Genomic DNA, 27,804 nt, shown 5'->3' with positions numbered 1-27,804 from the left:
AGTGGTGCGCGAGTCGCCGCGCGCCAAGTTCTGGGTTCCGGACTCACTAGCAGGTGTCACGTGGCTGGCACACTGTCGGGCGCGGGTGTGCAGGTCCCGGAGTGGCAGCGGCGGCAGTAGCGTGGGGCTTTGGGGTCGCCCGGCTGGTGTGCGGGACACTGTTCCGGTAGGTGGGCGGCCTCGGGTCCCAGGACCCTGGTGTCCCCAACGCTCTCGGGGCGCTTTGTTGTGTGCGCCTTGCCGCCACGCTTCCCCCGCGGCTCTGAGAAGCCGGAAAAGGTGAGGAGCGCTTTACTAGTGCCTGGGATGAGAGGTGGGAAGAGGCGAGCCCGGATGCCGGGTCTCCGGTCACTGGTGGGCGCAGTAGGGGTGGTGGGCTCCGCCTTTGACACAGATGCGAAGGCTTATTGCTGATAGAGAAGTCGCTCCCTGCTGAGCACTTTTCTCGTAGAGTATTTTACATTTAAGCGCAGTCCTTCACCTCGCTGCAGTATCCTCTCAACAAAGCTGCAGGTGGAGTGCTATCACGTAGCCCATTTTACAGATGAGGAAGGTGAGGCTCGAAGAGAAGAGCCGACTTAGGCGCGCCCCTGCAGACAGCAAAATGGCAGAGCCTGGAATCAAGCGGAAGCTCTCAGAGGCTGTGCGCTCAATCATTGCATATATGGTCGCTCCGCTTTAGAGTGTGAACAGATCCCCGCGGGGGAGAGGCTGCGCCTGTTGTCTGCAATCTGTCACCCCCTGTTCTTGGAGACAAACGTCGCACTGTAGGGTTCTTGGCCTGGTGCCCTGTGCTTCAAGGTCCTGGAACTTAAGTGACCCTTGGTCTGCCGAGACCAGCACAAACATGTCTTTAGTCAGGCAGTTGCTGAACTGGAAACACCAGGTTCTTGTGGAAACATATTTTAAATTTCTTACTCGAGGGGACACGCACTGGAGATGGGCCACTTGCGATCCTACTTCGTGCAGTGTTGTGGGAACACGCTTTGGAATTAACGGTAAACCTGAATTCCGATTCTGACTCTTATCATCGTGGGACCATAGACCCCTCAGCGCTCTGAGCCTCAGTTTCCGTGTCTGTAAAATAGGAAACACAGCATCTGTATGGGGGACAACCAGATGGCATTCAACAGGGCAGTTCCCTCAGGAGGCTTCTGGCTGGCTCCACTTGTGTGACAAAGGTCCAGGGAAGATTCGTGGGCGTGGGGAGGCCGATGACCTTGGCAAGGAAATTCATTTGCCAGGTCTGTTTCCCTGGGGTTGAGGTGAGGCCCATGCTACACACACAGTGACACTCCCCCAACAGAAATATCCAGCACTTGATGGTAGTACACTACAGTGAGCTGTGCTCTCCAGGGGTGCTCAGCCCAGGCTCCTGAGTGGTGACGAAGGCGGCCCCAAGGTCCCCAGGTTTCTTTAATGTAAACGGTAGTAGCTGGTAGGTTTCAGTACTTTGTGCCTGGCCTGTTCTGAGTGCTCTATGTAGGTCGCATAGCTCATCTAATAACTCTCCCTGCCAGTTCGGAACTGTCTTCACTCCTGTGTTTTATACGAGGGGACTGAGGAACACAGGTGTCAGAAGCTGGGGTTGCACATTAGGAAGAGAAGAGCAGGATTTGGACCCAGCAGGCTGGCTTCAGCACAGTTTCCTTGGGTGTGGGTGGGGAGTGGGAGACTTGGAGGGCTCTGGCTTGTTGATGCCCGCCACCTGCTCATTTACATACCCTTGATCTTCCTCAGATGGGTTTCTCTAGTTGTTGCTTTCAGATTTCACAGATGGACTGAGCAAATGGCTTAGGACCAGATTTCTCGAACCCAGTTTGAAACCTGTAAAATACATACTGTCAAGGTGAAGACTCTTCTCCAGCCCCTGCCCTCACCCTTGGTCCTCAAGTCTCCTCTCTTGTGCCTCTGTTCTGTTCCCCACGCTTCAGGCACAAGGGCCTGATTTCTGGCCCGTCACAAGTCAAATCTCTTCCCATTTTAGGGCCTTTGTACTAAAGGAGGTAAGGGGAGGAAGGAGCACTTTCAGAGGATAAGGTGTTTGTTCTTATCCCAGATCGCATTAGCTTGGCTCCTTCCCACTTCAGATCTCAGCTCAGGCACCTTCCACAGTCTGTTCTACGTCCTCATAGCAGTCATCACCACCTGCAATTATCTCGTGTATTCTTGTTTCTGGTTTGTTAGTCTGCTCCTCATAAAAGCAGGGTCCCTGTCTAGATGACCTGTGTATTCTCAGTTCCTAGCTCAGTGACACAGGAGTTGCTCAAAATATTTGTTGCAGGAATGAATGAACTAATTGCAGGCAAATAACAGTAGTAGGGTAGATCTCTTCAATATCAAAAGCTAGTTTTGAACTAAATATAGAATTACCGTATGATGCAGCAATTCCACTTTGGGTCTCTACGCAAAAGGATTGAAAGCGGGACTTGGTGTTTGTTCACGTTCGTGGCACGTGGCAGCATCACTTACAGTAGCCAAAAGCCGGAAGCAATCCGAGGGTCAGTGATGGATGAATGGGTAAACAAAAAGACTGTGGTATCTGCATAGAGTGGAATATTATCCAGACTTAAAAGGGAAGGAAATTCCAACACGTGCCGCACACGGATGAACTTTGAAGACCTTCCTTGCACTACGTGAAATAAGCCAGACAGAAAAGGGCAAATGTGTGATTTCATTTACCGAGGTAGCTGAAATAGTCACATTCATAGAAATAGAATAATTGTGACCACCATCTTGGGAAGAAGGGAATGGAGAGGTGTTTAATGGGTACCCAGAATTGCAGTTTGAGATGATGAAAGAGTTCTGGAGATGGATGGTGGACACATTTGCATGACAGTGTCCATGTGTTTAATTCCACTGAATTGCACTTAAAAATGGTTAAAATGGGGGTGCCTTGGTGGCTCAGTCAGTGAAGTGTCTGACTCTTGATTTTGGCTTCAATCATTATCTCACCGCAAGTTGGGATCCATGCTGAAGGTGGAGCCTGCTTGGGATCCTCTCTCTCTGCCCCTCCCCTGCTTGCTTGTTCACTCTTGCAAGCTCTCTCTCTCTAAAAATAAATAAACATTAAAGAAAATTTTAAAAATATATTTTTAGAAAGAGTGTGAGGTGCGGGGAAGAGGGTGGGGCAGAGAGGGAGACAGAGAATCCGAAGCAGGCTCCAGGCTCTGAGCTGTCAGCACAGAGCCCAATGTGGAGCTCGAACTCACGAGCAGTGAGATCATGACCTGAGCCCAAGTGGAAGCTTAACCAACTGAGCCACCCAGGCGCCCCCATAAATAAACATTTTTAAAGAATGGTTAAAATAGTAGATAAAGACAAATACCATTTTGATTTCACTTACATGCGGATTTTAAGAAACAAAGCAACTGAACAAAAAAAAGAAATTAACAGACTCTTAAATACAGAACACACTGATGGTTGCCAGAGGGGAAGTGGATGGGGGGAATGGGTGAAATAGAAAAAAAATTGTTAATAATTATTTTAATTACAAATGGTTAAAATGGCAAATCTTATGTATATTTCATCAGTTAAAAAAAATGAGTATAGGGGCACCTGGGTGGCTTAGTCGGTTAAGCGTCCGACTTTTGCTTAGGTCATGATCTCACGGTTCGTGGGTTCGAGCCCCGCGTCGGGCTCTGTGCTGACTGCCAGCTCAGAGCCTGGAGCCTATTTCAGAGTCTGTGTCTCCCTCTCTCTCTGACCCTCCCCTGCTCACACTGTCTCTCTCTCTCTGTCTCCTAGAAATAAATAAAAATTAAAAAAAAGTATATTATTTTTCAGCCAGCCTCTAAACCTCAAGAAAGGATGATATGTCTTCTCTAAATGTAATATTAGCTTAAAATGATGATCATCTCTCTGCATCTTAAAGAGTACATAGTGTCAGGATCTGTTTCTTCTTTTATCAGCTATCTGGTCCTCCTTGGTCAAGTTGACATATAAATGAGCTATTTACATTCAAGATCTTTCTCTTCCTTAGTGTAATTCAGATTGCTCCAGGATATAGTAGATCTGATTGACATCATAGATACCACAGATGAGATCTACAATAGGTGTGATTGATTTAATTGAAACAAAACAAGGAATCTTGAACTCTCTGTTTGAATAAAGAATTCAAACTTCTTCACGGTTGAAATGATAAGACTTAGAAGAGTATGGGTTTAATAAGGGTGTGGATTAAGTATTCCCTGTGGGGGCTGGCTTGATCCTGAGCGATTATAGGATACAGGGTGGGTGGGCAGTGACAGCTGGAGAGCAGAGCCACGCTGGAGCCCTCCCTCGGGGCTTCAGCGGTAATTGACTTGGAATTAGCAACTCCCCCAAGAAGATTTGCAGTGAGGGCATTCGCTGCAGGTGCTTTGCTGGGAAGGGAAGCCCTGGAGAGCAGAGCTGCAGGTGGGGGACTTTGTCCTTTGTCCTGAGCACAGTGGAACTGATTGTAGATCTGATCTGCCTCGGAGGAGGAGGGGAGGAGTGGGGGAGGGCTCCAAATGGACTTTAGTTATTGGGTGGAGGTTGAGCAATATCTTCTCTGTGTTGCTTACCACCTTCGAATCCTTTTTAACCCTGAGGAGTCAATATGTAAAAGCAGCTTTCCTCATCCCGAATCTCGGACCAGAGGGCCTATTTTGGCTCTTGTGTGGCTTTTGGAGGGTTAACCACCTGCCGAGGGCATGTGTATCTTGCATTGCTGGCCATGCTTGAGTGCGGGGAACAGCTCGGAGAGGCCCTAGGCACAGTGACCAAAGCATTTTCCTGTTTCTTTCTCCAGCTCTGACAGTAACGTGGGCATGGCCGGCCACGTTCAGGTGGCTTATTTCTAATCCTTTGGTGCTTGGGTTAAAATAATGGCTGCTTTGAAAGCCCCAGTTAGGAATTTCCAGGTTAATGATGACTGGTAGTTTCTTCTTGCTGGCTCTACCAGAGGTTGGGGACGATCCCTGTGATTTGGGACTACTGTTTTATTTAGTGGTATGTTTGTCTAGCAAATGAGAGTGTGTGAAACTTGCATATGAAAACTACACTCTTCGTGCTGCGTGTCCCCTTTCCTCTCTCACCCTACTGCCACACTCCTGACACTAGATGTGTGGGTTTTCCACACATCAGCAATTTTGTGACACTGGCCAGGGTCCTACAGTTCAATTCAGTTCTAATACTAACTGGAGTTAGCGTGGACCCCACAGGTTAAGGGCTCAGTCCCGGAAGACTGCCCCCCCATCACAGATGTAGTAGGTCTCCAGGTTACCCACAACTTCTGTATGACTTGGCTACACTTTAGAGGTCCCCGTGAAGCACCCTCTTTGGATTCGGTCATTTGCTAAGCTCACAGAACTCGGAAACATTTGCTCACCTTCGCCAGTTTATTCTATCATAAAAGATACCATAAAGGCAGGAAACAGATAAAAGCCAGATGAAGAGATGCTTTAGGGTAAGGTCTGGGAGGGTCCCAAGGGCAAGAACTTCTGTCTCCCTAGAGTTGGGGTACACACCCTCAGGGTACTTGGATGGCACCAACGGGGAAGCTCCCTGGGCCCCATACTTTTGGAATTCTTATGGAGGCTTCCTCACCTCTGCTTGATCAATTATTGATTCACTTTCTAGCAACTCTCCCCTCTCTGGAGAATAGGGAGTGGGGTGAAAAAGTCTAAGCTTCTGATCATGGCTTGGTCTTTCTGGTGACCGGCCAGGAGCCCACCCAGAGTCACCTAAGTAGGACAAAAGGCACTCATCTGCCGCCCCGCCCCCAAAATCACAAGGGTTTTAGGAGCAGAGATTAATAGATATTTCTTATGATCTCACAGTACTCTTGGGAAATGGGCTCTCCCGTACTCATTGGCTTTCCCAATCTCGATGTCTTCTAGATTTATCTCCACCAATAGGTCGTTGACCTAGCTGTCAGCCTTGTCACCCGTGCCATTTGCCTTGTTTTATCTACCTGCCCCCATCTTGTCCACTGCTGGGTTTTCCCACAAGGGGAGCCCCGTGGAGGCAGGGCTCTGGTGTGTTTCCTTTACCACCATACGCCCGGTACCAACGCTGTGGCTGCCACGGGGAAGGTCCTCCATAAACTCCTGGCAAATGAATGCAGTGAAATGAAAACTTACCAAATTAATGGGAAAGTACTGAAAAGCTGCCAACTCTTGATTAAGGGAGGTTAGATCCTATAAATATTTACACTTTAATACTGGAGGATTTCCCACTGCTCATAAATTCCTGTTCTTAGCAGAAAGAGAGGTTAAGAAACTTGCATTTTTCCAGTCATCTATGTACATTTTATTATATATATATTTTTAAGTTTCTTTTTAAAAAATGTTTTAATGTTTGTTTTTGAGAGAGACTGAGTGTGAGTGGAGGAGGGGTAGAGAGAGAGGGAGACACAGAATCCAAAGCAGGCCCCAGGCTCTGAGCTGTCAGCACCGACCCAACGCGGGTCTTAAACCCAGGGACCATGAGATCATGACCTGAGCTGAAGCTGGACGCTTAACTGACTGAGCCACCCAGCCGCCCCTATTTTTGAGAGAGAGTACAAGTGAGGGAACGGTAGAGAGAGAAGGAGAGAGAGAATCCCCAGCAGGCTCCGCACTGTCAGCACCAGAGCCCAATGCAGAACTTGAACTCCTGAACCGTGAGGTCATCACCTTACCTGAAACCATGGGTCAAATGCTTAACTGACTGGGCCACCCAGGCGCCCCCCGCCAGTCATCTATATTTTAATGGGATGCCATTTTTCTGCTGATAAAAATGCAGATGTGCAAATCTGACCTGTAGTTTTTACAGGAGGGTGTATCTTTAAGCAAGCATGTGCCTCACCTCCTCGCGGCTGCAGGAACTCTGTGGGGTGACTTCGAATGTATGTTTGGGGGTTTTGACTCCATCCTTCATGGGCAACCTGCCGTGCAGCCCTGGGCTGCAATACTCTTCTAAGCCTCATTTTCATTACTTGAAAAATGGGAAGAAAAACTGAATCAGCAATTCATTTGTTCACAAGTTGAGGCATTTGGCAAATCTTCCTTGATACATGGCCGTGCTGAGTTCTGGGGGTGGGAGGCGAATTTAGAAAAAAATTAAAAAAAAAAAAAAGGTAACAGCTCTTGGCTTCAAGGCTCCTAGTTTAGGTGGGGGGATACCCCGTAACCAGGAAAGGTTTCGTTGTGGAGAGGGGTCCTGGGCTCTCTCTAGGCTGGGCGAGGCCTCACATGAGGCCGGGGAGTTCTGCTCACGGGTTACAAGCTGACGTCCACAGTTCAGAAAGGAACCACACAGTGGTTTTGCAATAGAATGTCTTCATGTTTGCCGAGTGGCTCGGAGGGAAAGGCCCCACAGCACGGCAGGACGTCAGCCGCTCCGGGACAACCCGCAGGTTGCCGTGAACTTTGACTAAGTTTAATGCTGGGAGCGTTTCCATTTTTAGGCAACTTTGAACTAGTGCAATGACGACTCACGTCAACGGGGCTCACAAGGATGCTGACCTGTGGTCCTCGCACGAGAAGATGCTGGCTCAGCCCCTGAAGGACTGCGACACCGAGGTGAGAGGCGCGGGCTCTTCGCCGATGCTCTGGAAGCCGAGGTGCCGGCTCAGCAGGAAGAGCGCGTGACGCTTGATCTCAGGGTTGTGAGTTCGAGCCCCATGTTGGGGGTAGAGATTACTGAAATAAATTAAACCTTTAACTTTGTTTAAACAAATAAGCTGAGGCTCTTGCTTAACTCTCCAGCTCTACCCCTAAAGACATGGTATTCAGGACAGCATTGCCGTTAGTATAAGAGCGCTGGATTTAGACGCAGTGGCTGAGAGCCCTCTGTGGGTAAATATGGAGATTTCTGAGTTTCTGCAGGGTGCAGAGCAGTGTGCTGGCTGCCCCGGAGGAAAGGGGCCCGGGAGGGGTCGCTGAGATTTGGCCCCTGCCTTCCAGGAGAGGAGTGGATGTAGACACCGAGAAGGATCTTTTATGTATGTGTTTTTTAACAGCTTTATACGTGAGAGATCATTCACTTCCCGTTCGCTGAAAGCGCACACGTCAGTGGTTTTTAGTACGTTCACAGCCAATTTTAGAAGACTTTTGTCCCCTCCCGAACCCATGAGCAGTTACCCCCATGCCCCCCCAAACTCCCCACCCCTTGGCCAACAGTGGTCTCCTTTCTGTCCGTGTGGGTTTACCAAAGCAACTTTTATTTTGAGGAAGAAGAGCAAGGAATAAAGTTCAGAAACTTGGTGAAACATAGGGATAAAAATAATAAGATAGTGTACAATTAAAAATTGGTGGGAAACTTCTGTATTTTTAAGGTGGGATACTTTTTAAAAAAATTTTATTTATGTATTTTGAGAGAGAGAGAGAGAGAGAGAGAGCGCAAATGGGCGAAGGGCAGAGAGAGGGAGAGAAAGAGAATCCCAAGCAGGTTCCACTGTCTTAAGTACAGAGCCTGATGCGAGGCTCGAACTCATGAACTATGAAATCGTGACCTGAGCCAAAGTCGACCACTTAACCAACTGAGCCACCCAGGTGCCCCGGGATACTTATTTTCAAGATCATTTTCTCTTCATTTTGTTTTCCTTGATCCATTGTCTTCTGGTTAACTCCTCCCTCAACGCTACAATGTGAGGACCATCTCCTCCGTTCTTTAAGTGCTGAGGGCACCTCCTTAGCTGGGTTTTATGGGTTCTGGTCACCTTCGGGGGGGGGGGGGATGTGAATCTCTGATAGTGTGTCTTCTCTAACAGGCTATTGCTTTGATCAGAGCAAAATGCTACCCTACAATGTGTAGACGCTCTCCGTCTCTGTGATCTCCTCAGGTTTACAACATCATCCAGAAGGAGAGTAACCGGCAGAGGGTCGGGCTGGAGCTGATCGCCTCAGAGAATTTCGCCAGCCGAGCAGTTCTGGAAGCTCTAGGCTCTTGTTTAAATAACAAGTACTCTGAAGGGTACCCAGGGCAGAGGTATGTGAATGTCGTCAAAGGCCTGCTTCTGACCCAGTGACGTGGGCTCCTGAGTCAGGACAGAGTCCCAACAACGTGGACACATCAGAAAACAGCAAAGCCCTCAGCTGCGCAGGTTTCTGTTCCGCGCTGGTCCTGTCCTAACTCGTTTGCGATTCTAAGGCTAATATTCCTGGAATAGCTATACTCGGGGTCCTTTGCCAGTCCCTGTGGGAGCTTTCTAGAATAACAGGCCAGTCCATAGGAGTCTGGGGCTGCCGGGCCATTGCTGAGCCTAGACAAAAAGGTCAGTGCCCTGAGTGGTGCCGTGGAAGGTTGCTGCTCTCTGAGTAATCAAATCTGTACCGGAATGATCCAGAAGTGACAGCCCAACTATGGTTGCTGAATGGAATGTTGGATTTCCCTGTGTTGTGATTTGCTCAACTCCTCCACCCTGAGAAGCACAGGAAGTTATTTTCCTTTTTGGTTTTTGGGTTTTTTTTTTTTTTTAAAGTTTATTTATTTACTTTGTTTGTGAGAGAGAGCTGGCAGCATGAGCAAGGGAGGGCCAGAGGGAGAGGAAGAGAATCCCAAGCAAGCTCTGTGCTGTTAGCACATGAAGCCCGATGCGGGGGTCGATCTCCTGAACCGGGAGACCATGACCTGGGCTGAAAGCTAGAGTCGGACACTCAACCTATTGAGCCACCCAGGCACCCCTCATTTTTGTTTTTCATAGTCCTCATCAAAGATACCGATTACAGAATTTGATGCATGGTTTTGGCACATTAGTATATTTGTGTCCCAACGGACACGGGACAAGAAGGGTCACCCTTGAGTGGACCTGCCATTCTGTACCCAGATGCACGTGAAGCTCTGGAGAAGGGCCAAGAATCAGCTTGAAGGCATCGTCTTTTTCTGGTCCTGAATACCTAACCTTTCCAGGGCGCCCTCAAGACTTCACGTGGTGTGTTTCACAACTATTAGCTCTTTTGATCCTCGAGGCCACCCTACTGTCTCCCACGTGTTACGGATGAGGAAGCTGAGGCTCACTGAGATTCAGTGACTTCGCAGAGCTGCACACAGGTAGCAGGTGCTTCCGCACGGTGGTACAGTGAGAAAATAAGTATCTGGTCTTTCTTGCTTAGTTCCTGGCAGTGAGCTCCTAAAATCCTTGGAATTCCATGGTGGTACGTGTGTCTCTTTCTTATTCTCTTAACTGACTGAGCTACCCAGGCACCTCCATGTCTCTTTGTTATTCTTAATACGCCCCTCTTTTTTTTTTAAGTTTCATATATTTATTTTGAAAGAGAGCATAAGCAGGAGAGGGACAGAGAGAGAAAAGGAAAGAGAGAATCCCAAACAGACTCTGCACTGTCAGCATGGAGCCTGACCTGCGGCTCAAATCCACAAACAGTGAGATCATGACCTGAGCCGAAACCAAGAGTCAGGCGCTGAGCCACCTAGGCACCACTCAATAACCCTGTTTTGACCACACTTGAGTGAGTGTCTACCAAAGAGGTATACACCCTGGGCTCCTAGATCAGAAAGACCAAATGGGAGATTACAGGGTCGGAACTATCAGCTGTCTTGCCCAACCTCCAGGGTGCTGGGGGGGGGGGGGAACTGAAGGTGGGGGGTTTGTACCAGTTGAGGTATTGGGAGGGTGGCACCCCCCCATCCTGGATCTTGCCCTGTGTGTCTCTCCCCTTTGGCTGTTCTTGAGTTGAAGCTTTTATAATAGACCAGTAATAACACGTAAAGCACTTTCCTGAGTTTTGTGAGCTGCTCTAGTGAGTGACTGGGCCTGAGAGGAGGTTGTGGGGACCCCCAAGGTTGTAGCCAAGCTGGACAATAGTGTGGGGAGCTTGGGGACCCAGGACTTGTGGCTGGTGTCCGAAGTGGGGACAGACTTGTGAGCCCTTAACCTGTGGGGTGTGTGCTAACTCTGGGTAGTTCTTGTGAGAATTGAATCGTACTGTGACACCCACTTGATGTCCAAAAATTGGTTGTTGGCATTGGAAACAAAAGCATATATGGACCCCAGATTCCGACCTGTCACGGGGGTTCCAACATTTCTAAGTTGATCTTGCAGGAAAGACTTCGATGGATCCTGGGCTTTCTGTCCCCACCCAGTGCACACATGGGTTCTTGTGAGAGAGGTGAGGCAAGTGACATCTAGCCCTTTGAGGTGTTCATGGTTTCACTGTATTTACAGCTGTGGTTGGAGGGCAGCCATTACCCGGTAGCATTTTCTCCTCTGTGCGTTTTGCTCTAGATGAAAATAGACACAAATGAAGAGGATCCACTTGCTTGTAGGTGAGGTTTATTTGAAGAACACGGCTTAGGCAGCACCTGGGTAGCTCAGTCGGTTAAGTGTTCGACTTCGGCTCAAGTCATGATCCCAGGTTTATGGGTTCGAGCCCCGCGTCAGGCTCTGCGCTGACAGCTGGGAGCTAGGAGCCTGGAGCCTGCTTCGGATTCTGTGTCTCCTCTCTCTCTGCCCCTCCCCTGCTTACGTCCGTGCGCGTGCTCTCTCTCCCTCTCAAAAAAAAAAAAAAAAAAAAAAAGGATAAAAATGAACATGGCTTAGATCCCAGGCCTGGATCAGGCTTCTGAATCCCTTGCCCCGAGAGCTGCATTTCCATGCGGAGCCAGGGACAGCATCTGGGAACAGCCCTGATGTTAACCGGAGTACTTGCTGGGTTTCATCAACCCTGAGCATTTATTTTTTCACATTTTCACATCTCTGAAACTGGGATGAAACTGACTGACGGCAAGCCATCATTTAATTGAAAATACTTTTTTTCTTTTCTCAGTGGTTATTAAGATAATAGTTGCCTTGTAACTGAGGGTGAAATGCAGTGGTGTTCTAGGCATTGGGCTGAGCACGGCCACGTTCGTGCCTGATTGCAAAGTCCGCACTCTCACCCCCTTTGCAGGCCAGGAATCAGACTTGGGTGGGTGAAGGGGGCTCCAAGTGCCGTGGTACAGAGCACAACCGGGTCTGCACACTCAGATCTGGGTGTGCATCTGGCCAGGGAGGCAGGGCATTGTAGCCTCAACATGACCGTGAATCACCGTCCGTATGTCCGCTCCCCTGGAAAACGGTTAATTGCCAACTCCCGTTCCTGAAGGTCCATAATCCCTCCCCAAGCGTGGCCTGCTGTCCTTCAAGCTTGGGGAGACCACACCCCTCTTTGGTGACAAAGCATGTGAGGCTGGAGGGGAGCTTCCAGATTATTCAGAGAAGCCCCTTTCTGTTTTAAGACTTGTTCATCTCAGGATTATCCACAACAGGCAAGAGTAGGGAGCAACCCAAGTGTGAGCGGATGGATGAATGGATAAGCAAAATGTGGTCTATCCATAGGATAAAATGTCCTTTGGCCTTAAAGAAGAAGGAAATCCTCTCACGTGCTACAACAAAGATGAACCATGAGGATGTCTTAATGAAAGTCTTAAAAATACAGATACGTGGGGTGCCTGGCTGGCTCAGTCGGTTGAGCATCCAACTTTTTAAAAAAAAATTTTTAATGTTCTTTTTAAATTTTTTTATTTCTGAGAGGAGAGAGAGACAGAGTGAGCAGGGGAGGATCAGAGAGAGAGGGAGACACAGAACCTGAAACAGGCTCCAGGCTCTGAGCTGTCAGCACAGAGCCCGACTTGGGGCTCGAACCCATGAACCATCAGATCATGGCCTGAGCTGAAGCACTTAACCGATTGAGCCACCCAGGCACCCCGAGCATCCAACTCTTGATTTCAGCTCAGGTCATGATCTCAAGGCCCACACTGGGCTGTGCACTGAGCATAAAGCCTGCTTGAGATTCTCTCTCTCTCCTTACTGCCCCTCCCCTCGCTTGCATGCTCTCCCTCTCTCTCTCTCTAAAAAATAAAAAGAAATATAGATATTATATGCTGCTACTGTGAGGTACATAGAGTTGTCAAGATCCTAGAGAAAGGGGAATGATGGTTACTAGCAGCTGTGGGGGCAGGGGTGGGGGGGGTTACTGCTCGATGGGTATAGAGTTTCAGTTTTGCAAGATGAGAAAGTTCTAGAGATCTGTTACACAAAATGCGAATATACTTAGCAGTGTGAAGTACTTAACACCAATAAACTGTATGCTTAGAAATGGTTCAGATTTAAATTCTGTTATATGTTCTCTCCTGTGGTTAAAAATGGTATATATATTTGATTTAAAGTTTTTAAGGGTTCTGTGACTATCGGGCATGGGTGTTAAAAATGTCTACTGAGGGGGTGCCTGGGTGCCTTAATTCTTTAAGTGTCTGACTTCGGCTCAAGTCACGATCTCATGGTTGTGGGTTTGAGCCCTGCGTTGGGCTCTGTGCTGACAGCTCAGAGACTGGAGCCTGTTTCAGATTCTGTCTCCCTCTCTCTCTGCCCCTCCCCCAGTTGCACTCTGTCTCTCTCTCTCTCAAAATTAAACATTAAAAAAAAAACCTAAAAAAACCCCACCAAAAATCTTAAAAAAAAAGTCTACTGAGTTATGATGATTAACATACAGATAAAAAAACAAATATATGGTAAATTTTCACATGTAATTATGAAACAAGTATAATTTTATTAGAACTGTAAAAGCAAAAAATATTTCCACCTCTCCCTCCCCCCAGCCCCTAGGAACCTCCATTCCACATTTCTCTAGGACTCTGACTCCTCTTGGAACCTTCTAGAAGGGAAAGCATATGGTTGTAACTGGCTTATTGCACTTAGCATGAGGATAATGTTCTCAAGGTTCATCCACGTAGCCTATGTCAGAACTTCCTTCTAGGGGCGCCTGGGTGGCTCAGTCGGTTGAGTGTCCGACTTTGGCTCAGGTCATAGTCTCCCAGCTCGTAAGTTCGAGCCCCGAGTTGGGCTCTTTGCTGTCAGCATGGAGTCCACTTGGATCCTCTATCTCCCTCTCTCTGCCCCTCCTCCACTAAAAAAAAGAATTTCCTTCTAGATGAGGTGATGTTTGCTCAGTCACACAGCCAGCTTGGCGTGGAAAGGAGATAAGTAGTATGGGGTTCAGGGTACGTGTTCTTGCTCTTTCTCTGCTTTTATTCTTCTGTCCCAGCCAGAAACTTCTTCGGCCTCTGTATTGAGCACAGAGGTTGGGGGCCAGAGGGAGCCTAACTCTGCTTTCTCCCGCAGGTATTATGGCGGGACTGAGTTCATTGATGAGCTGGAGATCCTCTGTCAGAAGCGAGCGCTGCAGGTCTATGATCTGGACCCCCAGTGCTGGGGGGTCAATGTCCAGCCCTACTCAGGTAATTGCCTGGGCAGCCCCCTGCCCACCAGTCTCCAGGGCCAGCTTTCACCGAGAGGAGTCTTAACATGAATAAAAGTGAAAAATAGGCTAAGACCCTCCTGGGTCTGTGTGTCTCTCTCCATTGACCTTGGCTCCCACCTGATTCACCCCTCCTGAACACCTGTCCCTTATTCTCAGGGGGTTTGCTGCAGGGGTTCCTCCATGGGACTGCGGGGGGTGCCCAGTGGTGGCCAGGCCTCTTCTGTCCACTCCTGTTTGGTGGCCTGCCTGGTGGCCAAGCTCTGGCATCCTGCTTGGGGCCTCATGGGCAGAAGTCATCAAACCTTCTCTGGTCTCATGTTCCAGGCTCCCCGGCAAACTTTGCTGTGTACACCGCACTGGTGGAACCCCACGGGCGCATCATGGGCCTGGACCTGCCTGATGGGGGCCACCTGACCCACGGGTTCATGACAGACAAGAAGAAAATCTCTGCTACGTCCATCTTCTTTGAATCTATGCCCTATAAGGTAAGAGCGGGTCTCTCTCTGTTAGCTCTGCTGTCTTTTGCTCAGCAAGCCTCCAGTGTTGGGCTGCACCTGTAGGAATAGGTAATCCTGTTCCTCAGGCACCAAAGTCCCCACCTTTTGCCATCTGTGACACACACACACACACACACACACACCCATCCACCCACCCACCCACCCCTGCCCCAGCGACTCCTCAGGCATTCAGGGCACACAGGGGGCAGCTGAAGCACAGGGAGACGGTCGGGGAGGCAGCTGAGGAGGGGGCCCAGCTGCAGCCAGAGCCCCGGGGACAGCCCTGCTCGGAACCCCCAGGGTGGCACCCCTGTGCCCCAGCCCAGGTCGGTAGCTGTCCTTGAACAGTGGGCCTCTGCACCCTGCCGCCCCTCAGACCTGTCAGCCAGCCACAGCCTGGACGAGCCATGAGCCCCACATGGGACTGGCGCGTGTTCGAGGGGGGGCCCCTGCCCTTATAGGTAGTTTGGTGGTCGAACAGTGCACAGCATGCTCCTGGGCTCATGGTCAGTGATGGAGAGAAGAGTAGTAACCGGCACGCTTGCTTATGGGGTGGTCTGTGCATGTGGTGACTCCTCCTCCTGTCCCGGAGCCATTTCCTTGTGGCGTTTGCTGTCCAGTGGGCCGCTCCAGGGGGGTCCACACGTCCCATGGCGAGTGAAGGCCGTGGTGCGTCGTTATGCTTAGCTGAGGGTCAGACGCATGAAAGTCAAGCCACTGTTTCGTCTTGGCATTTCACGGTCTCTGTTGCTTGCCCTTGGCTGTTGGCCGTGTGTTAGCCTTTGGCTCAGTCCTAGGAATGCACAGGTGCTTTTGGGGGGCAAGCGACAGTCCACTTGTTTTCGCGGAAAGCCAAGGTATTTCACGCCCCGGGTGTGTCCTCATTGGCCAACTGTGGACGGCACCTCGAAGATGGATTTTGAAACGTGACAGGAGCCACACAGCGCTCCGCCCTTGCACATAGAACTCAAAAGCCAGTTTCTATAGTTCCTCTAGCTATGGAAAGAGCAGTGGCAGAGAGGAGTCCCGGGCTGGTGTTCTGATCTCACAGGAGGCCTGAGGCAGCCTTACTCTCTAGGCCAAGGTCCTCCATTACCCAAGAGGCTCTTCCGGGCGTCAGCAGGCTCAGCACCCCGGTCTGCGCATCTTGGACACACACTGCAGGCTGTAGCCAGCTCTGTGGGTGGAGGGTTGAAGCTCACCTGATGGTGGGCCTGCAGGGGTGTAGAGAGGAGGGGCCTGGGAGCCTGGCCAGCTGTGGGCACCAGCCCTGAGCAGGGAGGACGCAGACCTGAATGGGCTCCGGCAGCAGCTGCCATGCCCTTGCTCTGCCCACCAGGCTGCCTCCCTGCCCAGCGTTTCCGGGCCCTGCCCTCCCCCCGGGCTCTCTCACCCTCTGGCAGCGACCTCACATGGGACCAGGTGTTTCATCCGTCCACGGGGAAGCAGCACCTTGAACCTTCTGTCACCTCCTCTCTGCTCTGTGACCGTTCCCCTCCCCCAAGGTCCTAAGCAACAGAAGGGACCACTCCCTTCCTGTCCCTTTGCACCTCTCTGGCCCCTCTGAAGTTTCTTACAAATGCCTGTGAATTCTCCCTGGAGCTGATTTATTGTCAAATAATTAAGGTTCTTGTTTTTTGTTTTTTTAAGTGTGTTTATTTTGAAAGAGAGAGAGAGCACCTGTGGGAGGGGCAGAGAGAAAGGGAGACAAAGAGAGAATCCCAAGCAGGCTCCTCATTGTCAGCACAGAGCCCGATGCAGGGCTCGAACCAAGAACTGTGAGATCCTGCGGGTGCCTGGGTGGCTCAGATGGTTAAGCATCTGACTTCAGCTCAGGTCATGATCTCGTGGTCCGTGAGTTCGAGTCCCACGTCGGGCTCCCAGCTGTCAGCACAGAGTCCACTTTGGATCCTCTGTCCCCCTCTCTCTGCCCCTTCCCCCACTTGCTCACTCTCAAAAGTTAATAAATATTTTAAAAAAGAGAGAAAGGAAGGCATTGCCAAAAAAGGGAAAAAATAGGTTTTATGTGTCACATGTAGATGGGTCCATGGTCTATCTGGAAGTGATTTCTGTGGGGGGGCTGTAAGGTGAGTGTCAGATAACACTCTTTTCCAGCGGACCCGGTGCCACTTACCGGAAGAGCACCCTTTCCTGCAGTGTCGCTGTTGTCATGGGTGGGACTGGCCCCGTCACAGGGCTCCTGCTTCTGGGTTCTCTTCTGTTCTGTCACACTGTCGCTCCTTCTACAAGCACGTGCAGCCTTAATCACTTTGTGGTTTTAAATTTCTTTCAGTAACGTTCTGTGTGGAGGTGTTGTATACCTGCTGTTTAGATATTTTATGGGTTTTGAAATTAATGTAATATTTCTTAACTGTTTGTTTGAGAGGGTGAATGGGGGTGGGGGGGGGAGAGACAGAGAATCCCACGCAGGCTCTGCGCTGTCAGCACCAGCCCCGTGCAGGGCTCAGTCCTAGGAACCGTGAGATCGTGACCTGAGCTGAAATCAAGAGTTGGAGGCTTAACCGACTGAGCCACCCGGGCGCCCCTCATATTAGTCCTATTAAAATTTCATTTCCTGTCTTTTGCTGCTTATATGGATGAATATAACTGGTTTTGGTTTTTGACCCCACATCCAGCGACCTTGCTACGTTCAATGACTAATTCTAATAGCTTGGCCCTCGAGGCTTGGATTTCGCGGGTGTGCCGTCGTAGTGTCTGTGACTGATGTCAGCCTTGTACGTCTTCTAATCTTTGTCTGTTTCTTTTCTTGCCTGTCTGTGCTCGGGACTAGAAGAGGTGTTAGCAGCATCTTGTCTCATTCCCGAAGGTAACACTGCCTTCGCACCTGCACCGTGGTGTGGATGTTGGGGTTTCGTTCCACAGTGGCGTTTTGGTTCCTTCTCTTTCCCGGGAGAACCCCGGGACAGGGGCTCACTTTTCCTCTCGGGACCCCGCAGGGCGTCCTGCCTCCATGAGCGATACCTGGTTGTCTACACCACGTGCACAGGCCAAGTACACTGATACCCCACCTTGCCCTCAAGTCACGCCCTGGGACATCCTTCCTGTGTCCCTGGTGGCGTGGAGCCAACAGCTTTGGGCAGGTGGAGGACTTAAGTCCTCATGTCCTCGACAGCTGGTACGAGTCCGGGTGGGAGGGCAGGCCCGCTGTGGTAGAGGACGCAGCCCAAGCCTGCTGTCTCCGTGACGTTCCACAGGTGAACCCAGACACTGGCTACATCAACTATGACCAGCTGGAGGAAAATGCCCGCCTCTTCCACCCGAAGCTGATCATTGCAGGTGATGAGCCAGGGGCGGAGGAGCCGTATTTGCCAGCAGCCCCCATGCCTCTCACACAGTGAAGACGTGGAGATGTTCACTGTCTTCTGCCTCGAACAGCTGGGCTTCTTGGGTCTAAGTATATTCTCTTCTTTCAGGACAAATATCTGTTTCGCCACCATTGGTACTAGGTGGAATCAGATCTGAGGCTGCTCTCAGAGAAGCATCTAGAAATGTCAATTCCTGGGGCGTCTGGCTAGCTCAGCTGTCCGAGTGTGTGGCTCATGATCTCCGGGTCCTGAGTTCGAGCCCCGTGTTGGGTGTAGAGATTACTTTAGTAAATAAATAAAAACTTTAGAAATGTGAATCCCTGACTAGTTAGGGTACATAACCCCAACCACCGTGAAGAGGCTGGTCCAAGTAATTGCCTTCGGCATATAAAGATGTTTCTTGAGGGTATTTTTCACTTCTGTTCTCAGGGGTTTTGGAGGGAGAAATCTCTCAGAGCTTCGAAAATGCCTCTCGAAAGGCCGCTGTGCAGATCTGTGCTTCAGGAGACCCTCGGCTGGCCGTGGGAATCTCTGACTCGACTTTGTCACCTTTGCTGTCTCAGGAACCAGCTGCTACTCCCGGAACCTGGATTATGCTCGACTGAGGAAGATCGCAGATGACAACGGGGCCTATCTCATGGCCGACATGGCTCACATCAGCGGGCTGGTGGCTGCCGGTGTGGTGCCTTCCCCCTTTGAGCACTGCCACGTGGTGTCCACCACCACCCACAAGACGCTAAGAGGCTGCCGCGCCGGCATGATCTTCTACAGGAAAGGTATGCTCCAGGGCGCAGGGTGCTGGCGTTGGCCTTTCTCCTCTGGGGTTCACGCTTTGTTTGGGAAGCTAGCAGAAGCCGGGGTCACTTGAAGTGTCCCTTAAAGGGCTACTTAGGGGGGCGCCTGGGTGGCTCAGTCTGACTCTGGGTTTCAGTTCCGGTCATGATCTCACAGTTCATGAGATCAAGCCCTACGTTGGGCTCTGCGCTAACAGTGCGGGCCCTGCTTGGGATTCTCTCTCTCCCTCTTCTCCTCCTGCCCCTCCCCACCTGTCTCCCTCAAAATAAATAAACTTTAAAAAAAAAAAAAAAGAGCTACTTAGGAGGGGGCAATGAGAAGTCTATAGAAGAGATCTGGAAAGCAGCCCTGAGCACAGCTCTTGCTTCATTCCTTGGGTGTCTGGGTCCTGGGAAAGAACGAAGGGTGTTGTGCTGGGGGTCAACTGGTCTTTGCCTCAAGGGGCAGGTGTTGGAACAAAAGGAAGATGCGCTTGGCTGGCCTGGGGCCACCAGAAGGCCTCGTGGTGCAGCATTATTCTGGTGACCTCACTGTGGTCCAGCACACCTATCCCAGAGGAGGCATCCCGGTAACCAAACCATGAGACGCTGCCGTCTAAACCATAGTTACCACATTAATCCCTTTAGTGAGGGGTTTCCGTTGAATGCCTGCAACCCACATCTAGGCGCTCCTTTTATTTTGGGATCCCCACGCCTGGGAGAGCCAGATTCGGGATCAGATCAGTTGGCCCATGATGAGACCAGAGCCACATGCACCCGCGGAGAAACCAGCCCCTGGGCGACTGGTCTCTCGCCGCCTGGTCAGGAGTAGACACACCCGTATGCCCACCAGTGTTCTCGGTACGCTGTTGTCTCAGGACCTCCTTCGGTTGTTATCGGTGGTTTGAAGCAGACAGCCATTCCCACCTGCCCGGGACATGTTCGTTTCCTCCCACTGAGCACTGATGTGATTTGCTGCACGTTGAGTGACGCCCCAGTCTGCCATGGATGCACTATAAGATCCTGGGCCACTTGTGCAGCCTCTCTGTGCCTCATTTCCTCACCTCCGAGCAGGGTGGTAATAACAGCACCTGTCCCTTCAGACTACTATTGAGAGGAACAAATGAATTAACTTGAAAGTAAAGTGCTTAGCACAGCTCCTGACTCACAAGAAGCTCTGCAGTGCTTTCTGCCCGCGGATGCCGCCGAGTAAGCATCGTTAGTCTCCCCTCCCGCCGCCGGCATGTCTAAGTCAGAGTCTCCCAAAGAGCCTGAACAGCTGCGGAAGCTTTTCGTCGGAGGTTTGAGCTTTGAAACAACCGATGAGTCTGAGGAGCTGTTTTGAGCAATGGGGAGCGCTTACGGACTGTGTGGGGATGAGAGGTCCAAACATCAAGTGCTTCAGAGGCTTTGGGTTTGTCACCTGTGCCACTGTGGAGGAGGTGGACGCAGCCATGAATGCAAGGCCGCACAAGGTGGATGGAAGAGTTGTAGAACCAAAGAGGGCTATCTCGAGAGAAGATCCTCAATGGCCTGGTGCCCACCTAACTGAAAAAGATTTTGGTCGGTGGCATTAAAGAAGACACTGAAGAACATCATCTAAGAGATTTTTTTAAAAATATTTTTTATGTCTTTATTTTATTTTGAAAGACAGAGAGCAAGCGGGGGAGGGGCAGAGAGAGAGGGAGACAACAGAATCCAAAGCAGGCTCCAGGCTCGGAGCTGTCGGCACAGAGCGCGACACGGGGCTCGAACTCACGGACGGCAAGATCATGACCTGAGCTGAAGTCAGACACTCAACCGACTGAGCCACCCAGGCGCCCCTCTAAGAGATTATTTGGAACAGTATGGGAAAATTGAAGTGACTGACATCATGACTGGCCGAGGCAGTGGCAAAGAGAGGCTTTGCTTTTGCAACATTTGACGACCATGACTCTGTAGACAAGATTGTCATCCAAAAATACCGTACTGTGAACGGCCACAACTGTGAAGTAAGGAAGGCTCTGTCTAAACAAGAGATGGCTTGTGCTTTCTCCAGCCAAAGAGGTTGAAGTGGTTCTGGAAACTTCGGTGGTGGTCATGGAGGAAACTTCAGTGGGGGTGGTAGCTTTGGTGGCACTCAAGGTGGTGGTGGATATGGTGGCAGTGGGGTTGGCTGTAACAGATTTGGTAACGATGGTGGTTATGGAGGAGGCGGCCCTGGTTACTCTGGAGGAAGCAGAGGCTATGAAAGTGGTGGACAGGGTTATGGAAACCAGAGCAGTGGCTATGGCAGGAGCGGCAGCTATGACAGCTTTAACAACGGAGGAGGCGGAGGCAGCTTTGGCGGTGGTAGTGGAGGCAACTTTGGATGTGGCAGAAGCTATAATGATTTTGGCAATTACAACAATCTGTCTTCAAATGTTGGACCCATGAAAGGAGGAAATTCTGGAGGCAGAAGCTCTGGCCCCTATGGTGGTGGAGGCCAACACTTTGCCAAACCACGAAACCAAGGTAGCTATGGCAGCAGCAATAACTATGGCAGTGGCAGAAAGTGTTAATTACTGCCAGGGAACAAAGCTTAGCAGGAGAGGAGAGCCAGAGCCATCAAGCACAGTGGTGCCAGGGCCTACCTGCTACAAGAAGACGTGTTTTAGACAATACTCATGTGTACGGACAAAAAACTCGAGGGCTGTATTTGTGACTAATTGTATAACAGGTTATGTAGTTTCTGTTCTGTGGAAAGTGTAAAGCATTCCAACAAAGGGTTTTAATGTAGATTTTTTTTTTGCACCCATGCTGTTGATTGCTAAATGTAATAATCTGATCATGACGCTGAATAAGTGTGTCTTTTTTTAACTGTGCTGCGTAAAGTTAGTCTACTCCGAAGCCATCTTGGTAAACTACCCCAAGAGTGTGAAGTTAGAATCCCTTCAGGGTTGGGGCGCCTGGGTGGCTTAGTCGGTTAAGCGTCCGACTTTCGCTTAGGTCATGATCTCACGGTTCGTGGGTTCGAGCCCCGCGTCGGGCTCTGTGCTGACTGCCAGCTCAGAGCCTGGAGCCTGTTTCAGAGTCTGTGACTCCCTCTCTCTCTGACCCTCCCCTGCTCATGCTCTCTCTCTCCTTCTCTCCTAGAAATAAATAAAACATTAAAAAAAAAAAAAAAGAATTCCTTCAGGGTGATGGCAGGTTCCATTCAAAATTTTATTTGCAAGCTGCCTGGGCACAGAATCCGTGGCCTCCACAAACACTGGTGTGGTTGAACTGACGAGTTCGCTATTAAAAGGGTCACCCCGGGGCGCCTGGGTGGCTTAGTCGGTTGAGCGTCCGACTTTCGCTTAGGTCATGATCTCGCGGTTGGTGGGTTCGAGCCCCGCGTCGGGCTCTGTGCTGACTGCCAGCTCAGAGCCTGGAGCCTGTTTCAGTCTGTGACTCCCTCTCTCTCTGACCCTCCCCTGCTCACGCTGTCTCTGTCTCTCTCTCTCTCCTAGAAATAAATAAAAATATTAAAAAAAATTAAAAAAAAAAAAAAAAAAAAAAAGGGTCACCCGAGCAAAGTCCTGGAGCTTTTTTGGTTATTCATATGATTGTTGACACATCCTATGCAGTAATATCTCAATTGAATTATGGTATCAGATAAAATTATAGATGGGATTAAAGCCTGTGTATCGTCCATCATCATGTGTAATCAATAAAGGATTTAATGTTCTCTTGGGAAAAGAAAGCAGCTCTGTAGACGCAGAGACTTTAGCAGTTATTACAACTGATAATTAACCTTATTTCAAAAAGGAATTCTCTTTCCCATTAGAGCCATATAATTATATAATTAATCTATATCGTTATACAAACGAGTGTTCTCTCCTTCAACACTGTCGTCTCGGAAGACTGCTGTCCTGGACGCCTCTTTGAGGAAATACGCCCAATGCATATTTTCGTTATCATTTCAGTGGAGGGAAATCTCTCTTCTTTGATTTCATCTACAAAGGGTGGTCTGCCCCGCTCCGGAAGCAAGGGGCCCCTCTGCTCTGTACCACCCGGGACTCGAGGCCAGGCTTGCGCTTAGCACACTCTGGGTTGGAGTCCAGGTAGGGAGAAAGCAGAGGAGACAGCCCGTCTCACGTTCCCATCCTGTTGTTGTTCTTCATCCAGGAGTGCGCAGCGTGGATCCCAAGACCGGCAAAGAGACGCTGTACAACCTGGAGTCGCTCATCAATTCTGCAGTGTTCCCAGGCCTGCAGGGAGGTCCCCACAACCACGCCATTGCTGGTAAAATGTCACCAAAGCCAACCCAGAGCCCTTGGGTGGCACCTGGGGGTGCACCCTCACCCAGGGCAGCCCCACACAAGCTAGTTCTCTTAACTTTGCTCCTCCGGGGCCCCTAACTCCCATCTCACCTGCCCACCGACAAGCGGGTACCAGGACTTGCACACTGGGGAGACACCGGGCTGCCTCTGTCCAGGAGATGCTGTCGGGAGAAAAGGGAAAGTGGAGACGGGTATCAGGCAGGGACACAGGGAGCGATGACCACTCCACACGTGTGGCCGCCCGTAGGCAAAACCGTGTTGGGCCTGTTTCTGTAAAGTGGGTACGGCTGCTTTAAGAAACAACAGTGAGGGGATTTAACAACGAGAAGAAGGCACAGCAAAACGAGTGGGCGATTAGCGCCCAAACCTGGTGAGGACAAGTTGCTTGTCCCCTGACTTCCTGACCCTTGGGCCGCTGACCTTGAGGCTACACGGGAAACGCCTAGGTCTGATTCCACGGTCACCCAGCAGGCTGTCATTGACCCATTCCTTTCCTGTACAAAGAGCTTAGGAAATGTGTGATGATCTCAGAGTTATTCCAGTGTCTTCTTTGGAACAAAGCAGTTTGGCAGAGGAGCCCCGGACAGAGGTGTACAATCTCCATCCAGACTGGTGTTTTGAAGGAGGGGCTTGGGGGAAGAAGCAAGGAGTGGTGAATTTTAGGCCCGAGAGTAGGGAGCGGGTGGGTCTCCACTGGTATCTTCCCATTCTCCCTTTACACCTGCACACTCTGCGTCGTGGTCCCCAGCGCGTGGGAGATGGGATGACTCACCCTGCAGGCCCTCCGGGCCTTTTCTAGTCATTTCCACCGCCGATTAGAGGCTTCTGCATCAGTGCTCAGGCACACCTCTTTTGCCTTCTTCACTTTCTGTGCCCCCGTGAGCAGCCCTTGGGATTGAACAAGGTACTGGAGGAATCTGAACATTCAGGGAAACAGGCCTGCCCCTCTCACCGGGCCCCTGATCTTTCAGATCCGCGTGATCTGGCCTCAGAGCAAAAGCTTTCTGGGTAGCCATTCTCATGTTCGCAAAGGACCGTAAGGCCCACGTTGCCTAAGAGCTGCTTTCCTGTCGTAATCTCAGTAGCACAAGACTCCCAGGCCTGGAGAAAGGCTACTTCACAAGCACCTCCTCAAAGAGGAGAGGCCTGCGGGTTCACCCAGGTAACTGTAGGATTAAAAAAATGTACATCATGGGGGGCGGGGGGGCTATATTCCACTCTCTTCGGTGATACTGAAAAACAAAGAAGCCTGAGCGGAAACCAGCGGTGTTCTTTGACTCCTGGTCGGTCTCGGTCCCCTCCTGTCTTCCTGACCCGTCTCTGTTCTCGCCAGGGGTCGCCGTGGCCCTGAAACAGGCCATGACTCCGGAATTCCGGGAGTACCAGCGCCAGGTGGTGGCCAACTGCAGGGCTCTGGCTGAGACCCTGATGGAGCTGGGCTACAAAGTGGTGACAGGTACCGACAGAACCCCTGGTCGACCCCGGGGAGGGGGTGCCCCCGCTCCTCGGGGTGGCACTTAAACCTCGCACCCGGGCCTGGGCGCTGCAGCCGTGGCTGTGCGCCCTCTGTCACTGGCATGTGACATCACAGGTCCTCAGAAGAGCTTTGTGAAAGGCATACCTGAGGCTCGCCTGAGAAAGGTTTGGTCCCAGTGGCCACACAGCCGGTGGCTGGCGGGGCCACAGCTTGGAACAGCAGGACCCCCAGGACACATGCTGGGGGTGCTCACCTTCCTCACCGCCTCTGCTTTAGCCTCCTTGATCTCTACCCTCCTTCAGAAGAGAGAGATGCCTTCACTCAGCAGGGAGTCAGCTTTCCGCATTCCTCTGTGTCCAATTTGGTTTCCAGGTGGTTCTGACAACCATTTGATCCTCGTGGATCTCCGTTCCAAAGGCACGGATGGTGGCAGGGCCGAGAAGGTACTAGAAGCCTGTTCTATAGCCTGCAACAAGAACACCTGTCCAGGTCAGAATCCTCGCCGGTCTACTCTTCTGCACCCCTCCTGTCAGACTTCTGGCCAGAGTTGTAGCCAATGGCATAGGGGCAGAATCCTGGCTCTCTCCCGGCCTGCCCCTTCTGACACAGTTCCACCCCTGCCAGGGCCAGAGAGGGAGGGACCGAGGTGGACTGCTCGGAGGTGCTACACGTATGTGGAAGAGGAAGCAGGGGCCCCTGGAACAGGCTGGGTTTCTCAGGGGGTGTGGAAAGAAGGTGGGCGATGCATCCCTAACTCACACAGATGCCAGCCTCGCTTTCGGGAGGTCATGCCACAGAGGGCAACCTCCTTACTGTTTCATCACAGTGGCCGAAATGGGCGGCCGTCTCCTGTGCATTTGTTCCGGCCCCTGGCGTTTAAATGAGCGCTGCTCCGCGTCCGGGATGCAGCTGGCATCCACCAGCCGGTTTGTTGGCCAGCTGTCTTCTTAAATGCGCAGTGGTCAGCAGGGAGTTGGGTGCAGCCACAGGACAGAGCTGGTTTTTGTTGAAGGTGACAAAAGCGCACTGCGGCCTAGCGGACTGCGTCTGGGGACTCCGGCCCTGACATCCCGAGGACTTTTGGAAAAAGAGTTCCAAAAAGTCGCCCAGTTTATTCACAGAGGTAAGGAGAAAGGGTTGGAAGTTGGCCACCTGAGACCATGGGTGGAATTTCTGATTGTGGCTGAGCAGCCGAGACCCAGCCGCTGAAGCACGTTCGGTGTCCAGGCTGAGTGCTGGGGACAAGTGACAGCAAACACTAAACACTGAGACATGTGTAACTTGTCCTGCCCAAGGAAGGGGGCCATGGGAGAATCCTTTCCCAGGTCAACATGGACACCTAAGGCTGTCACACACCCCCAGCCGCCAGGCCTCGGTGGGTCCCCTGGGCCCCCCGAGCCACCGCACTGGGAGCCCACAGAGGGCTTGTTGTGTCTCTTGCCAACACAGGGATAGAACTGACTCTGCAGATTCAGAACGACGTTGGTGCCAAAGCCACCCTGAAGGAGTTCAAGGAGAAACTGGCTGGGGACGAGAAGCACCAAAGGGCCATCAGGGCCCTCAGGGAGGAAGTGGAGAGCTTCGCGTCTCTCTTCCCTCTGCCTGGCCGGCCTGACGTCTAGAGGAGCCGCCGGCCCGTGGGCCCCGGCCGCAGCCCCTGAGCATCGGGACTGCTCCGGAACCACTTGCTTGAGGAGCCGGTGCCCTCGTGGGGAGGCGGGAGAGCCGCCCCACACAGGACCGCACTGGGTCCATTTCTTCGTGCCCTCCGAGGGGGGTTCCTTTTGGACTTTCCTCCTGTTGTCTCCACAAACCAAAATTTGTTTAGGACCCGTTGTTAGTAATTCTGGGACAGGTTATTAAGGAGTTTAAGTTTGGTGCTTTCAGGTCTTCTGGAAAAATGAAATATTTAGACTGGGTCCAGGGCAGGTAACTAGAAAAGACCCCAGTGGTTGTATTCGCCCTTCTCTGAGTTACTGGGCTCCCTCCAGACTGCAATACAAAAAGCCCCAAGTTCAGAGCTTCTGAAAGCTGCCACTCTGTAATCTCCTGTTTCGCGGCGGGCTGCTGCAGAACCGATTTGTGACCATTACAACCGAAAAGGGGAATTCTGAAGCTTCTGGTTAGGTCTGTGCGACTGATGTGGTGGGAGAAAGTCTGTGGCAGCTCGGTGTCGTGGACATGGTGTCCTTCACCCCCCACCCCTGGAGAGTACCGGGGCCCGGCAGGTGGGAGCACCAGCTGGGGAGGGAGATGGCTTTCCTGCCCTGTGCCAGATAGCCAACTCCCTCCTGTAATCAGGAGACCAGATGTCACCTTCTCAGAGAAACTTTATTTTTCACAGAGCTGAAGTGCAAAACATAGATGACCATTTTTTAATAAGCACAATCAAATATGTACCCACAGAATGTCTACAAGAATTATAATAGCTTTAAAAAATACAACCAACTTTTATATCTCAAAAATATCTGAACTCAAATAAATTAATTTCTTAAAAAGTACACTTCTCATACTATTTGTTTGGCATTTCCTCTGCTTAAACTGTGGTGCAGCCGGACCCAAGGGCTGCCATCACGTGCGTGTTCCAAGCACTCGCGTGGGGACGAGTGCAGCTCATATGGTGCCAGGAGTCACGTACACACACATGGACAGAGGGACATGCAGTAATAAAATAGTTTTCCAAAAATAACAAATACGAATTCATCACAGACTATGCCTTTCACGGCAGCCTTAAAAGGTGGCGTTTGTTTTAACCCAACCCGTGAAGCCAGCCAGCGCTGGGCAGCGTGGGGTGCCTCACCCACGGTCCTGCCTGGGAGGTGCCCCTGGGGTCTAGGCTCCAGCGCAGGTGGGGACAGCTGCTGCAGACTGCACGGGGTGTGGGTGACACACCAGTCCCCAGGGCTCTGCCTCAACTTGGGGAGCCGTTAACGCTGTCGAGACAGTCTTCCTTTCGGGGGCCTGGCTCCTCCCCCAGCCAGGACATCTCCAAGACACCCCCCCACCCCGCCCCACCGGGTCGCCTCCACTTTGGAGCTAGGCAAGGCCTCCCGGGACCCCGGGCTCTGCACCGGCGGCTCAGTTAATTCACTTCAAAGTGCTCGTTCCCCCCACCCCCGTCATCTCCCCGCACGGTCATACCAAACCTTAACAGATGTGGCCAGATCAGGTCAGTGCTCACAGCGTTCTTCTTTGGGGGCTCAGGAAAACTTGGTGTGCTCGGACCTTATCAGCCGAGAATGGT

The 27,804-nt window shown here is 51.1% G+C and overlaps 1 protein-coding gene and 1 pseudogene across 1 annotated transcript; both read left to right on the top strand.

Annotated features, from left to right (window-relative positions):
• On the top strand, window positions 1-27,058 carry SHMT1 (serine hydroxymethyltransferase 1). The gene is made up of 12 exons (XM_039227291.1): window positions 1-279; window positions 7,415-7,529; window positions 8,792-8,937; window positions 14,066-14,181; window positions 14,529-14,689; window positions 17,917-17,998; window positions 18,591-18,803; window positions 22,929-23,045; window positions 24,417-24,539; window positions 24,933-25,049; window positions 25,573-25,683; window positions 26,010-27,058. The coding sequence occupies exons 2-12, from the start codon at window positions 7,434-7,436 to the stop codon at window positions 26,180-26,182; spliced, it is 1,455 nt and encodes a 484-aa protein (XP_039083222.1). The 5' UTR covers window positions 1-279; window positions 7,415-7,433; the 3' UTR covers window positions 26,183-27,058.
• On the top strand, window positions 20,044-21,638 carry LOC120228734 (annotated as a pseudogene).
• Window positions 27,059-27,804: the final 746 nt, after the last annotated feature.

This window comes from Hyaena hyaena, unplaced genomic scaffold (assembly GCF_003009895.1).
Source record: "Hyaena hyaena isolate Hyena2069 unplaced genomic scaffold, ASM300989v1 scaffold_27, whole genome shotgun sequence".
In the NCBI taxonomy this organism is placed as follows: Eukaryota; Metazoa; Chordata; class Mammalia; order Carnivora; family Hyaenidae; genus Hyaena; species Hyaena hyaena.
This window is presented reverse-complemented; position numbering and strand designations above follow the sequence as displayed.